Below are 16915 nucleotides of genomic sequence, written 5' to 3' on the forward strand. Positions count from 1 at the left end.
TCCATTTGCACTGCCAGTTGACGAGTGCTTTTCTACGGACCAAATAGTAAAATTCGCTAAAGACGAATTTCGCACTTTGTTCTTATAGAAATTTTCGCCTTAGATTTTTCCGAATGAGCTAAAACTTAGCCGGTATTGCTTTATCATTGATTAAATTTAGATTGCGGGGTGGAAGCAAGGTTTCAACGACGTTGGGAAATAAGGTACAACATTGTCAATTTATCAACCTAAAGGGTACTTGCAATTTTTTTATAACAGAAACAGAAACATCGATAGGTGTCATTAAACAAATTATACAATTTACCGAAAAAAAAATTCAAACTCCAGTTAGCCTGACTCATCGTTAAACGACAGGGGGAGGATACACTTTATAAACACAAGACAAAGCTTTTACGATGAGAGGCAATCTGCCATAGTTAAACTCGTTTCGTGCGCTAGAATGGAACTAAGCTTACTCCATAGTCCAAGCAGAGAAACACAAAATTTACTACTTACAAACACACTATAGTAGGACTAGCTAGCCCTAGCTCCTGGTTAGTTGGTCCCCTGAGCCTGATTGGACACGCTGTCAACCATGTGGCACCAGTAATTATCTGAACTGTCACTGTCACACACACTGTATGTGTGTCTGTGTGTATGTGTGCCTGAATGCCTCAACTAATATTTTGATTTCCTTGCTTCTTCCTCTTTCTCGTTCGTGGTTGTTGCCGTCGTCGTCGTCATCGTCATCGTCGTCCATTTTCGGGGTGTGTCCGGCAGATTTTCGCCACGTGCTGTACCTTCTACGTGCCCTTGCTGGTGATTCTGGTGCTCTACTGGAAGATCTACCAAACCGCCCGCCGGAGGATACACCGAAGGAGACCGAAGCTGCCAGCCACGGCCAACAATAATCAGGTGAGTGAATGAGAGGGTGGCGCGGGTGGAGGAACAAAGGAGGACTTTTCGGGTCACCGATTACACAATTTAACCCTTCCCTTATGTGACATCCTCTTGCTGTTGGAAAACGACTGAAAGAGAGCTACCTAGTGTCGAAAGCAAGTGTTTCCGGTACCCCAGCCAGAAGCCAGAAGCCAGAAGCCACTTCAAATGATGGAGCGAGTTCTCTGCTCTGTGGATGGGTTCTGAACTTATTGCTTCTGGGTACTACGTTTAATTAGGAGAAATTTCACGCTTACACTTCAAAGTTGATGCCAACGCGCCGTAAAAAAATACATACAAACGAAGCGTACCCCCAGTTAAATTGAGCTAATCCTTTCTCGTACCTTTATGTTATTGCTACAGGGAAACTATGCAAAAAAGTGAATTCACTTTTGTCAAAGCTCTTCTGGGTTGTTTGAAAAACAAACTCATTAGCATATTTTTTCTGTATTATTTTTAGCTCAGACCTCATACTTTATAATCATCTCTTGATTTCCATGCTCGAGTTGACTGAGGAAATGTCTCTATGACCATGGCCGTAGGAACGGTAAGAAGGTTTAGGAGTTAACGCCTCCCCCTCCCCTTGGAGGGTCAAGAAAAAGTAAACGAAGTATTCTAATCTATACTCAAAGTTTTAAATTCCTAATCAAATTCGAATGATTGAGTAAAGTTATTCAATCATAATAATCTTTAATCAGACCTGATGCCAAAACCACCTCGAAAACTATTCCCAGGTTAATAGTCTCACTACAGTTTCAAAAATAAAATTACTAGTTTATAGAAATTGTGTTCAGAATTAAAAATTTCAAATGAGGAATTGTTTTGATTCTAGAGGTTTTGGTTTCACATTTTCATAATTCAATATTGCATTTTTGATAGCATTTTTCGGATTCCACATCCAGTTTGGGATTCCTGGTATTAAGTTTTATTCATTATTAGAAATAATAAACTAAATACTGTTCAGCAATCCTGGTCCAAATTTGATTTTCCAATTTTTTTAAAAAATTTATTAAAATTTCTGAAACTCAAATTCGTTTTTAATATTAAAAGAATAGTTTTCTTTTTTCAGATAAGTTAACCACCGTTTAATTATTTTTAATGATGTTTGTAAATTTATTTTCGGCATATCGGTAAAATATATACTCTTGAAGAAAGAATATCAGATTTCAAAATTTATAAAGGTGGATAGAAAAGCTAGGAGAAAACTCACAGATATTGATGAAAATGATTGAAGAAGTTTGTTTTTACAATTCATCAGAAAATCACAAACATATATGTGTTTATTTACTTGTTTTGTTTAATGAAAAAAACTTATTTTTATTTTTCCAAAATTATCCATGAAATTTTATTTATAAAATCTTATTTAGAATAAAAGTATTCGCTGATTAGAGAAAAAAATCACATGAGAAAATCTGCAGTGAATGCCCTATTTTCTTAGTAAGTTTTAAAAATTGCTATTTTTCCAAGAGCCAAATTTTTAACTAAAATCATATATTTGTATCGAATTTGCAAGAATCCAATTTGAACTGTATAATTTTAATCTCTTTTACTTTCGAAAATTTGATTTAAATTTTTTATGAATGAATAATATCATTCAATTTGCCCAAGAGTTTTGTAGATTTATCTCACTTGATATAAGCCTAGAAACCGTTTTTTCCAAAAAAACATTAAGGTTTTCTAAAAAAAAACTGCAGCCACCCTTCCCCCACCTCCCATGAAGCGGTTCTTCCTACGCCCCTGTCTATGAAATAAGCTGCTTCCGATCTGTTCCGTTTATAGAAAGTATCAATTAGTTATGGGGTGTTAGATCCTAAAAGTATAGAGATAGAACGTTGACTTTTAATTTAATTTATCAAAAGTACGATTATATCATCTTGATCGATGCTGTACTTGGAATTTCATGGTCCAGGAATAATATTTCACAGGGTCAGGGTCGTCATTGAGTTTCCAATTTCAAATTCATGGGTTTTTCCCGGTTCTACTGAATTAGATTTTATGAATTTCCGGTTTTCAAATTCACTTATGAATATGTTTATCACATTTTTAACCAACAATTAAACATTCTTACAAAAGATGAACGTAAAAGTGTGGTTGGTCTTAGAATTTAAGAATTTGAATCTTGATATTCAGATTATGGTGATATTGGTTGGAATTTCTACAGAAAGTTTAGTTGGTCCATTTGTTCTCAGTATTTAACCTTCATTATTAAACATTTCCAATTCTATTATTTGGATTTTATAAATTTTGGATTTGCCATAATTTATTGAAATACATTTGAAATATAACTTCCAATAAAAAAAATTGTCAATTATTCTGCTCCTACGATTTTACTATTGAGATCTGGTTTTGAATTGTGAAATTTGAAACGAATTTATAAATTGAAAATATATAAAATTTGGATTCAAAATAAAAATTTTTAACATAATTTTTTATGCTTTTCCCAAATTTGATGTAATTTGTACTGATTGGTATTCTGGTTTAATTTTGCATGCCATTATGAGAACAGATTCCTCTTAAACTTTTTCCTTTAAAGCATTATAAAATTTGACTCTGATTATCGACTTTAATAGTGAGTCAGTTAATTCGTTGGACAATTGACTGAGTCGATTATGTGTCATTTTTGAATTTATCAAATCCTTGAGACTAAAATGCATCGTTTTGGTTCAAAACTCATCCATGATTTTTTGAGGAATTTTCAAGTAACGTTTTCATGAGTAAATTTAACAATTAGATTTGTATGGGAAAATTAAATATTTTGTACTGGAAAATCAACTTTTTTTTTGTTTCTTCTGTAGAACCGAGCCTGCTAATGGGTTTTTGCCAATTTATAAATTTTCGTAAGGAAATCTTCCACTAAACGACCTTGTCGAAGGCCGTAACTTCGTATCTTGTTAGGCAAAAAAGTAATTAACTGTGTCTTTTAGTCCGAAATATTCTATTTTCTCAAACGAACCTCAAAGTTGAAATTCATTCAAAAAATCTGCAAAATATCATGGATGAGTTTTGAGCTAAAACGAAGCTTTTTAAACTCCAGGGTTTTAGAAATCCAAAAAAGACCCAAAATAGACTCAGTCTATTGACAGTTTGGTTTTTTTAATGCGTTGTTAGAGCCTGATTTCTGAATGCTGGATTCTGGGTTTGGCAAAATTTCAGCTCAATCCGACTTGATTTAGCAGCGCCTCAAAGCTTTCATAGTTCTGATTTTTCCCCTAAAAATAACCAAAGTAGAGATCAAAGGAAATCTGAAAAATCAAAATTTTAATGTTGATGCCAAATGAGACAATCTCTTAAACCGAAATTTCAATTGTTATGCCAAATAACTAAGAAATAGTCTCAGAAAGCCGATTTTCCCACAATTTTTTTTTCGAGTCAACATAAGATCTCCAAATTTTATTTATTTTTTTTTTCGATTATAGTCGTTTTACCATCTTTGTGGCATTCGCGACTTTATCAACGATGCAGTTGGCGGACAGTTATTGAAAAACTTATCCGTACCAACTGTGTTCGATGTTTACTCTTGGGCTCGAACTCACAGACATCGGCTCAGGAAGCAACTGATTTGCCAACTGAGCTATATCACAAGCCCCATACTCCAAATTTTATGCATTTTAAGTCATTTGGCAACAATATTCAAGATTGCAGCTTTAAAATTTTTCTATTTTTTTGCATCGTGAAACAATAAATTCAACTGGCATCACTGTTTCGACTTAGCAAAGTATTGATTGAAAAGTAGTTATGCAGTAACTCGCTAGGATCCAGAAGTGATGTCAGTTGAATTGTTTGTTTTTCGTTGTTAAAAGACATACCTTATTAAACAGCCAATAGCTTTCTTGCCTAATAAGATACGAATCTGCGCTTTCGACTGAACTGTAAGGCTGCAAATTTTTATTTTGATGCAAAATGACTTTAACTTGCATGATTCACAATGCTTTTAATGTAAATATGTCAATGCTTTCTCTTACAAACAAAACAAAAAACAGTCAAGTCTCCCAAAACCCAAATCAAATGCTATACGAATAAAGAAGGTAGTAAGAAGAAACAAATCATTTTAAGCTTAATTGTTTAGAAATTTTGCATTGAAATTAAAAGTAACTAAAATCTGTTTTTAGGATCAATAGAAAATTTATGAGTTAAATAATTATAAAAAATTCATGAGAAAACATCCTTAGAATTTTTCTTATGCTTCTAATGCTTTTGTTTATTGATTTTTGTTTTTCGTGCGTATTCTCCATCAAATAGCAAGAAATTAATTTTAAGCAATTATTCTTATATTATAAATTCTGTCCGTACTTCATTTTTGCATATAATCAAGAGTATTGTTGATATTGGTGTCTTTATGATAGAAAAATTGTTCAAAACGCATGTTTTTAGAGCAAATTTCGTTTCAGCGAAAGCTTTACACTAGATGGTTACATTTAGAAAATCTGAATTGCTCTTGACCTTAAATATCAATCCAGAACAAAGATTTCAAGATGTTATTTTCCGAAGTCGGTTGAAACTGAAGAAGTTATGGTTACTTTACCATAACAGCAATTTTTGCATTTGTTTAATAATTTATCGAACTGTTCTTAGTATAGTAAAGGAAAAATTATACATGGTAAATCTCATTCGCTTTAAGTCAAATTAATTATTAGCATACCCGAAGGCAAGCCCGTGCGAAGGGCCCGTTCATGGGGGGGGGGGGGGGTTTCGAAATTCAAATTTAGCTAATAATAATAACAATATCAAAAATAAACAATAAAAAAGAAAAGGAATTTCTAACACCATTTCGCACTCATGATTATTACACAAACTAAAAAAAAGTACTGGTAAAAAAACAAAATTTTTAAATCATATCATAATGAAAGTTTAAAATTTTTGGTAAGTCATGGATAATTTATTTCAAAACGATGTACTTCATTCCGAACTAGAAATTTGTTTCAAAAGAATTTCTAGGCAAATTTAAAACAGTCTTTTCCAAAACACAGAGTTTTTGACAAAAAGATAAAAAATAACTAAGCGAGGAAGAATGACCTAAATGGGTTTAATTCCTATAAAAAAGGGAAAAAAATTAAAAACTAACCATGATTAGTTATAATTTTCAACTGAAGGGTTGATAGAAAATTCCGCTGTAGTATTTTAAATTTGAACAAAAAAATATTTAATAACGTTTAAAATGTGAAATTTTGATAACTGAAAAAATCAATTTTGAATTTTGGAGAATTTATTCAATGATTGATGGATTCATTTAATTTGATAGAAGAAAGAATATATTTATTATTATTTGAAAAGTGCCAGTGAAAAAAGTCAGAGAAAATTTCTCCAGTTATTAAAATCAACGCCTTAAAAAGTTCACTTTTGAAGTTCGAGATTATAACTACATGTTCAATTATACTGGCAAGGAAATGTTTTCAATCATTTTTCAAACTTTTTGAGATTAATTTAAAATTCATAATCGATTCATAAAACACAAAAATAAATTTGTTAAAATTATTTCTTAAATTTAATAAGATTGACTACAAAATTCGGCAAGTTAATTAAAACATGCAAAAATAACTGTACTTTAAAACTCGGTAAATTTATTTGAAAATCTAAACAAAATATGAAAATGAAAAAATAAGTGTTTTTAAATTTTTAAGAAGATTTTTTTTAACCAACACGTTTCACCATAATCTTTTACATAATTTAGTTGATGACTCAAGACAACAGTATTTTGGTGTTTTTTAATGACTGATTTGGTAGATTTTAGCGTTCTGATTTCAAATTTTTTATCAAATTTGGTCGAACACTTTTAGTTTTGGTGATAAGGAGATTTAAAATGTATCAGTTTTAAGTAAAATAAAACATTGATAACTGTTTAGCCAACAAACTTACATATATGAAAAGATCTGATTCTGATTCTGTTTATCTTACTTCATCCAATTAAGGAATAAGATTATGATGAAAATCTTAAAAAGTAGAATTCAACAATTTAAGAAAAATTGAAAAATATCATTACAAGTATTTTTGACATAACTGAAGAAAGTGTAAAAAAAGCTTGATTTCATTTATCATATTTGTTGAAAACTGCAAAAATATTACACGGAAGCCTAAAAATATCCAAAATTCAGTTTGGTTGAAATCTTATTTAAAATTAGAAAAATAAGAAAAGGTAAAAAAAAACATTAAACTTCCATAACTTTTTTCTCTATACTCAAAATTACTTGAGGTCTTGAGGATAGTTGATAATACATTTTAAACTTTTATTTTCGAATGATATGTTTTTAATTAAAGTTTTTGTAAAAAATGTGCAGAAATTTCTCAAATACTTTTTGCTTACTCTTAAAAGACATTTCAAGAACAAAAGCTTATAGAAATATTGCATATTCAGATTCAGGGTCCCAAATAAGTCAAAATTACCTTTAGAATTCATTGCACCTCAGAAAAAAGTAAATTTTGTGGCCTTGTGTAAATCATGTGTTGTGTTGAGCATTTAGAGGAACAAAAACACGAAATGAAATTTAGTCTGAATTTTTTTTTGAAGAATATTTCATATCAGCATTACACTTGTAATGAAACCAACCATTTTTTCAAATGAAAATAATGGTTCGTCTCAAACTCGATTCTTATTTAGTTACACTACTTAATAAAAACCCATTCTGAAGAGGTAGGGTTTATGTCAAGTTTTGAGTTCCTAAGAAAAAGATTAATTGTTAATAAGAATCAAAGTTAGTTTCAATTCGTAAACATCAAATATTAATTTACGGCCGACATCGGGAATAGTGTCGTTGATCGAAATGTTCCAAGCCATGGGTGATTGAACTCAATTCCGCCGGAGGCAAGAAAAATTTCTGACCTGCCTGTTAATACTTATTTTCAAATACATTTGAGATCAAGTAATTTTCCTTTACTACGGTGAAAATTTTCCTTGGAAAAAATTTTCATGGGAGGGGGGGGGGGTTAAACCCTAAACCCCCCCCCCCCCCTCCCCCCTTCGCACGGCCTTGCCCGAAGGTCACTTTTCAAATTTCCGAAATATCTGACTATGGGGAGGGGTGTCAGGAATCTTAAACAAAAAAAAAGGATTTTAAGGTATTTTGCTTGCTGGAACAATAAATACTGGATTTTCATAAAAAAAAACTTTTTCTACACTGGACGATTACTTTTTATGAATGATTTTCGAAAAGCCTTAATTTAGGCACATATTTCACAAATTCACTAATCAGATTTTTAAAATGTTCCCATCTAGTGGAAAACTTTCGCTGAAACAAAATTGCTTAACTGAAACAGAAATGCAAATGAAATTTTTAATTTTTTTTTTACATAAAGTCACTAATATCATCAATAATATTGAACATATGCATAAATTAAAAACGGATGGTCTATGGAAAATTTGAAGATCTTCAATATGCAAAAAAGAGATTTCAAGTTAATGCTACGCAGCCCGAGATATTTTAGTTTAAGTTCAAAAATTTTTTTTTATTTTTCTAAAATTTCATATTTGAAGCATAACTCCGAAACTGTTCTGTTGAGATTTTTTGGAATTTCATTTTCGGATTCAGCGCCCGTTTTCACATTAAAATTGATCTTCAGTTTACTAAATACAAAAATGCTGTAATTTATCGTTAACTCATTTGATTACTTGATCAAAAAGGGAAAACCATTTTCTGAAAATACAGTTCAATTGACAATGTGTAACACAGAGTGGTTTAAAACCACAGAACCTCTTGATCTTAGATTTTTTTTAATATTTGTGTTTGAAAATATTGTAAAGAAAGTAGATTGGGTCGACAAAAAATCCTTGAACGTTGGCTGAATTTTGTGATTAATGCAATAATGGCCTGTCAGAAAAAAATTTATGCAAGATATTCAAGTTTGTCAATCATTCAGAAATTTTTTTACAAGAAACTGAAGAAAACTTTAATACATGCTCAAAGCAAGATACACGAATGAAAGAACTTTTGCTTTATTATGTCAACACTTAACTTGCCAAATTGCCTGGTTTTATCCGGGTTTGGTCGGATAATTAATACCAAATTTGGTAAAACACTTTATTTTTCAAATCAAACAAAACAAACAAATTTTGTTTTGATTTTTTTATGTATGCGTTCAACACGAAATTATTCGAGCAAGTTTTATAAAAAAAAATCATGAGAGGTTTTTGGAAGCCTAAAATACGGATAAAATCTGCAGATATGTTTTGACAAAAAAAATTCCAAGTTTTTTGTTGAGTATATCCTGGGTTTTTGAAATATTTGCCCGGATATTGCCCGGGTTTTGGTCGACAATTTTGAAATCAAATGCCTAGATTTTGCCAATTTTTAGATAAAATTGCACGGATTTGTCCAGCCCAGATACGTGTTGAAAGAATTCTTGCAACATAATTACACATTATAGTCAAAGCACATTATAGTTTGCTGTAATCAATATCTTAATTTTTTTTCTTTAATTTTACTACTGTCTAATTCCAATCGACTGTTTTAAAAACGTGCTCAAAGCTGCGACTTAACTCTTAACTATAATAAACGATTTATTTCATTCTAACCATCTGAAGATAATATTAATTACTGAAATAACTTTGAAAAATAATATATTGAATTATTCACAATGATTTACTTGAAAAAAAAAAAACAAAAATAACAGATTTTTCTTGAAAGTAAACAAAAGAAAATTAAATGTCTGGAATGTATGGAAATACAATACACCCTTGCTTTTATCAGTGTAAATTTAAAGGGTTGCCTAAAATTAAATATTAAATGCAAGTGGCTTTCCACTATAGCATAGTGGAAAGAACTCAATAATTTTTTAAATTGTACCTTTTATTTAAGTTCATGTTGTGATGAAAATCTTTGCTGAAGAAACCGTTTGCCTAAATCTTAGTTTCTTTGTAATTGGTTATGTCTCGCTGATTTCTCGTTCTGGACCAATCATTCAGGTGAAACTTCAGTTGCATAATTCACGTGGACGCAGAAGGGGATAACAAAAATTCGTTTTCCCCGATTAGGTCACGTCCTGCTCATTATTACGCGCCATAAAGCACGATTGAGCAAATTGCCTAAATTTGTCAGAAAGTAATCAAAACGAGATTATATCTGGACTTAATTGCTCTTCATACACTCGTAAAAAGCTCCAATCAATGGGCTATCTTTTTCGACATCGAAACCCCACAATTTGGGGATGTTGTTTTTTTTTGTTTATGTTGGTCTTCTGCCTAGCAGTGGCAAGTGGGGTGCCTTGGGCTGGGTCCTAGGTCCAAGGATGCGTACGCGCGTGGGTGGCCAGGCCAATCCATCCGGAAGCTCCTTCTTCCGGTTTGCTTTTCCGGGCTCCGACTCACGAAACGCGCAACCAAAACAAACTGAACAAACAAGATTTCCAAACCATTCCGTCACGCAATCCGTGTTCAAGGTGAGGTCTAATTAAGAAGGATTTTGATAGGCCAACCAACCTGACGTTCAGTTTTATCGAATCGACCACCATTAGTTTAGGTTTTGGTTGGTTTCAGTTGCAATTTTGGTTGACTTTGAACGGAAACACTTGAAGGCATGTAACAGAAATGCCAGATGAAAAGGAATGTTTTTTGCATTCGGAAATATATTTTCTGGCATATCACTTTTATAGATGACAGACAACTGCATATAATTAACATATTATTTTGTCCTTTTTTCTTAGTTCAGATATCTGGTTCAAAACTCTTCAACAGATCATCTCTAGATCATCTCTATAGAAAAAAAAATCCTCAAATTTTCAAAGCTTTTTTTTTCAACTGGCAGCACTGTTTTCGGATGCAATAAAAGTGGCGCGAAACTTTTACCACCGCCGCAGCAGCCGGTTGTCATCGACTTCAGTTTGCAGCATACCATTTTTTTTGCGTGCTCCCAACCAAGTTTTGGCAACAAGAAGCATAATTAACGAAACCGAGGCTGCTGGTTAAACTTGATCGTCGGTGTTGCGCCTTCGATTTCGGGCGAAAAACGCCGTACATACGGCATCTGGTGGCACGTGGTTCAAGTTTCCCGAGCCGATGCCATTCGATAGCACACGTGTCGGTATACGAACATTTCGGGAAATCGGCGAAGAAGCCCCAAAGAAAAACTAATCAAATTAATTTAATCCCTATTCCGGTCGCAGTGGTTGCTTTTGATTAACTTCAATTATGGTTTCTGGTGTGGTAGCTTTCATTTCATGATCGAAATTCCTTACTGGTTCGGGCGATCCGATGCTTCTGCCGATGAGGATAAATTTTGGGGTTTTGCTTTAAACAGAGTTTGTGTTTCAATGGAGATTCGCTTTCAGTTATGTTTAAAGAATTTATTTGAACAGCATTTTTTTCGAGATTTTAATCAATTGTTTTTTAAATTTCTCAATTCACAGGAAGAAACTCCTAGCAAACAGCCCAAATCGAAAATTCGATTCCGGCTGAAGAACCGGTTTTCCAATACCGGTAAATCGGCGGCCTCTTCGTTGGGGCTAGTCGAGGGTAACTCTACTAATACCGTTAATACAGTGGAAGACACCGAAGGAAGTTCCACCGGGCAACATCCGGGCACAGGGCCACACCTAGTGGTAGCCGGCTCGAAGGACAACGCAAAAACCACCGAAAATGGCTGTGAAACAGCCTTCCGAGGCGAAGAGGTAAGAAATAATTTATCGAATACAATTAAACTGACAATTTACATCACACTCTCTACTCAAAAAACCTATCGAAGCCTTCTAGCAAAGTAAATTGTCAATATTAGCGGGCAATATTTTAAAAATAAAGATCAACAATTTTATCAATATTCCATAACGTTATTTGGAAAATTGGCCATTATAATAAACACAGTTACCAACTACCGTCCATGTGTATACCCAAAAACCCACAGAGATAACTCAACAGAAAAATACCAAAGGACTACGCGTAAAATGATGTCCCTATTCGTTCGATATCAGCTAGATGGCATTCTGTAAGCAATTTTAATTACGTAACAAAAATTGAAAAAAAAATCTAAGGCCTGCATAATTCATTGTAGAAACCCACGATTAGCAATTCGCAAATTAACAATCACTGGTGAACTAGCAAACGCTAGTGTAGAACGCTGCTATGTAAGGACCAACAAGTTATGTGGCTGTGTGGGCTATATGAATAAATAATACAATCTATTCCACCACTGAAAGCTGCTTTGTACAGGGTCCAGCAATTTAAGTGCTTCATTGGAACTAACAAATAATTTGATCAAAACAAAAACTTTTTCTTCCAAATTTAATAGGATTTACATCAAAACAGATCATATTTTCAAAATCGATTGGCGCCTTTCAATATTTAGTTCTTGAGCTTCACCACTCGCTGCAGAAGCTCAAGGCACATATTCTAAAAAGACCGCAGGTGGTTTTTGTGGTATTTTATCCCAGGATTAAACTAGATGGCGCTTCAGAACTTCCAACCCGTCATGTTTTGTGGAGTAGACTTCAGGCTTCTGTATACGCTAGACAGCCAAGTCCATAGGGTTCAGGTCCGGCGAACTCCCCGACCACTCCATACTCGCAATGAACCCTCGAAAAAAAATTTCGCACACAAAAATTGGGACCTCTTTCCATGGTAAGCCAATGCATTGGCACAATGGAGAAAAAAGTGTACAAACCGCGAAGAAATTCAATATTTTTCGTCCTACACGACCCAAATCTATGAAAGTATACTTTCCTTTTGTGAAAATTTCCGGAAAATCGATTGCACATAGTTTCAAATGCCGCACATGCTTGCGAACGGAGATATAGTGCCTTTTTAACCCCTAATTCCCCTATATTTTATAAACATGCCAGAAAAACACTGTTTCGAGCCAGAGAATTTTAAACGAAAATAGACCTATCGTGAAAATTTTTTTCTGAGAAATTGAATGAAGGCTGTTTTGGCCACCGCACGCTTCACAAAATGGAGTTATGGCTGTTTTTACCCTCAACTTCCCTACATTTTTCAATTATTTCTGAAAAAAGCTTGTTCAGACTTGAAAATTTTGAACCAATTGGGTTGTATCTTGTGTGGTTTTTTCCAAGCAATCGAATGAAGGCTATTTGAGCTCCTGCACACTTCGAAAAATGAAGTTATGGCTGTTTTACCTTCAATTCCCCTCAATTTTTTAAATTGTTAAGAAAATGCATGTTCAGACTTGAAAATTTTGAACCTTTTGGAACGTATCTTGTGTGATTTTCCCCAAGGAATCCAATGAAGACTGTTTGAGCCACCGCACGCTTTGTAAAATGGAGTTATGGTTGTTTTACCCTCAATTCCCCTACATTTATCAATAATTTCAGAAAAAAGCATGTTCGGACTTGAAAATTTTGAACCAAATGGGTTGTACCCTATGTGATTTTTTCCAAGGAATCCAACGAAGCCTATTTGAGCCACCGCACAAATTGCAAACAGAAGTTATGGCTGTTTTACCCTCAATTTCTTACATTTTTCAAATTGTTAAGAAAAAGCGTGTTCGGACTTGAAAATTTTCAACCAAATGAAACGTATCATGTGTGATTTTTTTCGAGGAATGTAACGAAGTCTTATTGACACACCGCAAGCATCGGAAACAAGAGTTATGGCTGTTTTACCCTCAATTCCCTATCATTTTCTAATAATTTCAGAAAAACCATGATCGGACTTGAAAATTTTGAACCAAAAGAGACTTATCTTATGCATTTTTTTCCGAGGAATCCAATGAAGGCTGTTTGAACTACCACACGCTTTGAAATATGGAGTTATGGCTGTTTTTACCCTCAATTTCCCTAATTTTTTTCTGAAATCATTGAAGAATGTAGGGGAATTGAGGGTAAAAACAGCCATAACTCCATATTTCAAAGCGTGTGGTGGTTCAAACAGCTTTCATTGGATTCCTCGGAAAAAAATTTGCTAAAGATAAGTCTCGTTTGGTTCAAAATTTTCAAGTCCAATCACGGTTTTTCTGAACTTTTTTAAAAATGAAAGGGAATTGAGGGTAAAATAGTCATAACTCTTGTTTCCGATGCTTGCGGTGTGTCAAATAGGCTTCGTTGCATTCCTTGAAAAAAATAATACATGATACGTTCCATGTGGTTCAAAATTTTCAAGTCCGAACATGCATTTTCTTAACAATTTGAAAAATGTAGGGAAATTGAGGGTAAAACAGCCATAACTTCTGTTTGCAATCCGTGCGGTGGCTCAAATAGGCTTCGTTGGATTCCTTGGGGTACAACCCATTTGGTTCAAAATGTTCAAGTCCGAACATGCTTTTTTCTGAAATTATTGATAAATGTAGGGGAATTGAGGGTAAAACAACCATAACTCCATTTTCCAAAGCGTGCAGTGGCTCAAATAGCCTTCATTGGATTCCTCGGAAAAAATCACACAAGATGCGTTCCAAAAGGTTCAAAATTTTCAAGTCTGAACATGCATTTTCTTAACCATTTAAAAAATTGAGGAGAATTGAAGGTAAAACAGCCGTTTCTTCATTTTTCGAAGTGTGCGGTGGCTCAAACAGCCTTCATTCGATTGCTCGGAAAAACCACACAAGATACAACCCATTTGGTTCAAAATTTTCAAGTCCGAACAAGCTTTTTTCAGAAATAATTGAAAAATATAGGGGAATTGAGGGTAAAAATAGCCATAACTCCATTTTGTGTAGCATGCGGTGGCCAAAACAGCCTTCATTCGATTTCTCAGAAAAAATAACACACGATAGGTCTATTTTCGTTCAAAATTCTCTGGTTCAAAACAGTGTTTTTCTGGAATGTTTACAAAATATAGGGGAATTAAGGGTTAAAAAGGCACTATATCTCCGTTTGCAAGCTTGTGCGGCGTTTGAAACTATGTGCAATAGATTTTCCTGTAATTTTCACAAAAGGAAAGTATAATTTCATAGATTTGGGTCATGTAGGACGAAAGATATTAAATTTTTTCGCGATTTGTACACTTTTTCCCCATTGTGCAATGTGAAGTTCTGCTGAAAAACCACCAACCAAAACCAAAATTGTGACGTGTCCACAGTTCGATGACATGCCGTAGAACTATTTTCGATACGTTAGTTGACAGATCTACACCTTTTCAAGGTGTTCGGTTGATCTTCACCAGGAAAGTACGGGCGATTCCGACCCAGACCTTTAATAAGACAGATTTCTGTCGTCTTGTGGCCTTTAATTCGTTTTCATAGGTTCGTGATCTTTCTGGCAACCAAAATCTGTAGTTCTGTTTTTTCACGATATTCTCCAAACCGCGTAAGCTGCGCCTTCGCCCTTTCTACCCGCTCTTGCTTCTGTTCTATTGAGAGGCCTTGAAATCTTAGGATCTTGTAAGGCTGGGCCTAAAGATCATCTTCCAAGATCCGTCGGCGATTTTGATCCGGTTTATTAAAATCTATCGCCAATTTAGTGTTACTACGCCAATAAATTCTCCCAGGGTGCATCTTTATGATATTCACCATGGTAGGTGTCGCCACTGTAGCTTGACGATTCCCACCATACTATACATGGGTACTTTGGGTAACCTGCCTGTCTCCACGTTACAAATGACCGAGTAACCTTAACTACTCAAACCCCTGTTGTGTACAAGTTCTATCTTTACCAGCAAACACAGACTTCTAAAATACAAAAAATACATACACCCATTGGACAACTCACGAAATATGTCTTTCTACCGTTTCACAGCCTGGAACTATGCAATCAAAGCACTACGTTAAGGTTCGAGGACTACTTTAAAAAAAAAAACTTGATTACAAAATTAACAAAAATATCCTTTGACATATTAGACATAATGTTAACAAGGTGACAAGGTGTCATCTTACTCGGTTTTGTATACTTCGTAATAACCACTCCTAAAGTTTTGTAGCAGTTCAATTGTCAGACCCTGTAACTTACTTTTCAATAGGTTTTAGGCCCAGATTCATCTGGATTGGAAAAAATAGTAAGTTTAAGAGAGGTACTCTCAATATTTACTTGCGGTTAGCAGTCCATCAGTTAGAGGAGCCAACCTGCGCAAAGAAGGGACTACCAGATGCTTCAGCTCAGTCAAAAGATGTCGCTGGAGTTTGAGGTTGAGAAGGCAGGGTCCAGAAAGTTTCTGTTTCGAGAAAAACGCGTTCAAAGTTTGACAGCTCCCAGCGCCCAGCAAGAATTTTATATTGGTCCCTTCATTTCTCCAAAACTCCTCAGTTAACTTTGCGCCATATTGTTAGTCTTCGGGGGTTACATTTGGGTGGTTCAAAACAGAGGTATGTTCCGGAATCAAAAACCCCTGGGACCGAAATCATTCTTAGGCCTGTCTGAAAGTACCACACCAAATTTAAGCTTATTTGTTTAAATCTATGGGTCACTCAACGACCCTCAAGTTTGGATGGAAATAAGCCTCTATTTGTTCTAGCGAAACGGAAAAATCCGCTATTTTGGCTCTACTTTTATGCACATGAACCAATTGCTCTACAGATAAGGGTTCCTAACAAGACCTAATCAACCTGTACGCTGCATGAAGTAAAGTGACCTTTGCGCAAAGCCTTTAAAAAGTTTTGCGTGTAGGTATTATTTTTTGTTTTTAGTATTTTTTTTTTAGTAGAAACAAGTCAAGCTGTATCTCTATTATTCAGTTGATTTCATCGAGTTGAATTCGCTGCTAGATTATACGGCAGAAAACGCTCATCTTGCCCAGATTAATAGTGCTCTGTTCGCCCGTCCCCTCGAACAGGAATCGAACTCAAGTCTACTTATTGCCTCTCCGACACCTTACCAATTGGCCAAATCTTCAGATGAAACAAGTCAAGCTGTAATTCTATGATTCAGTTGACTTCATCGATTCAAATTCGCTGCTAGATTCCCCGGCAGAACACGCTCATCGTGCCCCGATTAATGGTGCTTATACTGCGCCAGGGGGGTTCTCTTTATGCCCCCACAGTGACTGGTATTCAGCTTTTGGAAAAAAAATTTAAAATGCATTTTTAAATGTTTTTATCTACTTTTTCAAGTTATATCCAATTGGGCAATAGACTATTTGAGTGTCTGAACACGAAACAATGATGTAATTTACATGTTATAGCCCTTATCACCCCTA

The 16915-nt window shown here is 34.4% G+C and overlaps 1 protein-coding gene across 3 annotated transcripts in view; it reads left to right on the plus strand.

Moving 5' to 3' along the window:
- Positions 1 to 16915, plus strand: part of LOC129755641 (5-hydroxytryptamine receptor-like) — a 443410-nt gene that overhangs the window by 308488 nt on the left and 118007 nt on the right. For all 3 annotated transcript variants that reach the window (XM_055752243.1, XM_055752244.1, XM_055752245.1), the window contains 2 exons: positions 760 to 894; positions 11251 to 11511. In XM_055752243.1, the coding sequence (XP_055608218.1) occupies positions 760 to 894; positions 11251 to 11511 (396 nt within the window). The remainder of the gene's footprint in view (positions 1 to 759; positions 895 to 11250; positions 11512 to 16915) is intronic.

This window comes from Uranotaenia lowii, chromosome 3, assembly GCF_029784155.1.
Source record: "Uranotaenia lowii strain MFRU-FL chromosome 3, ASM2978415v1, whole genome shotgun sequence".
NCBI classification, from domain to species: domain Eukaryota; kingdom Metazoa; phylum Arthropoda; class Insecta; order Diptera; family Culicidae; genus Uranotaenia; species Uranotaenia lowii.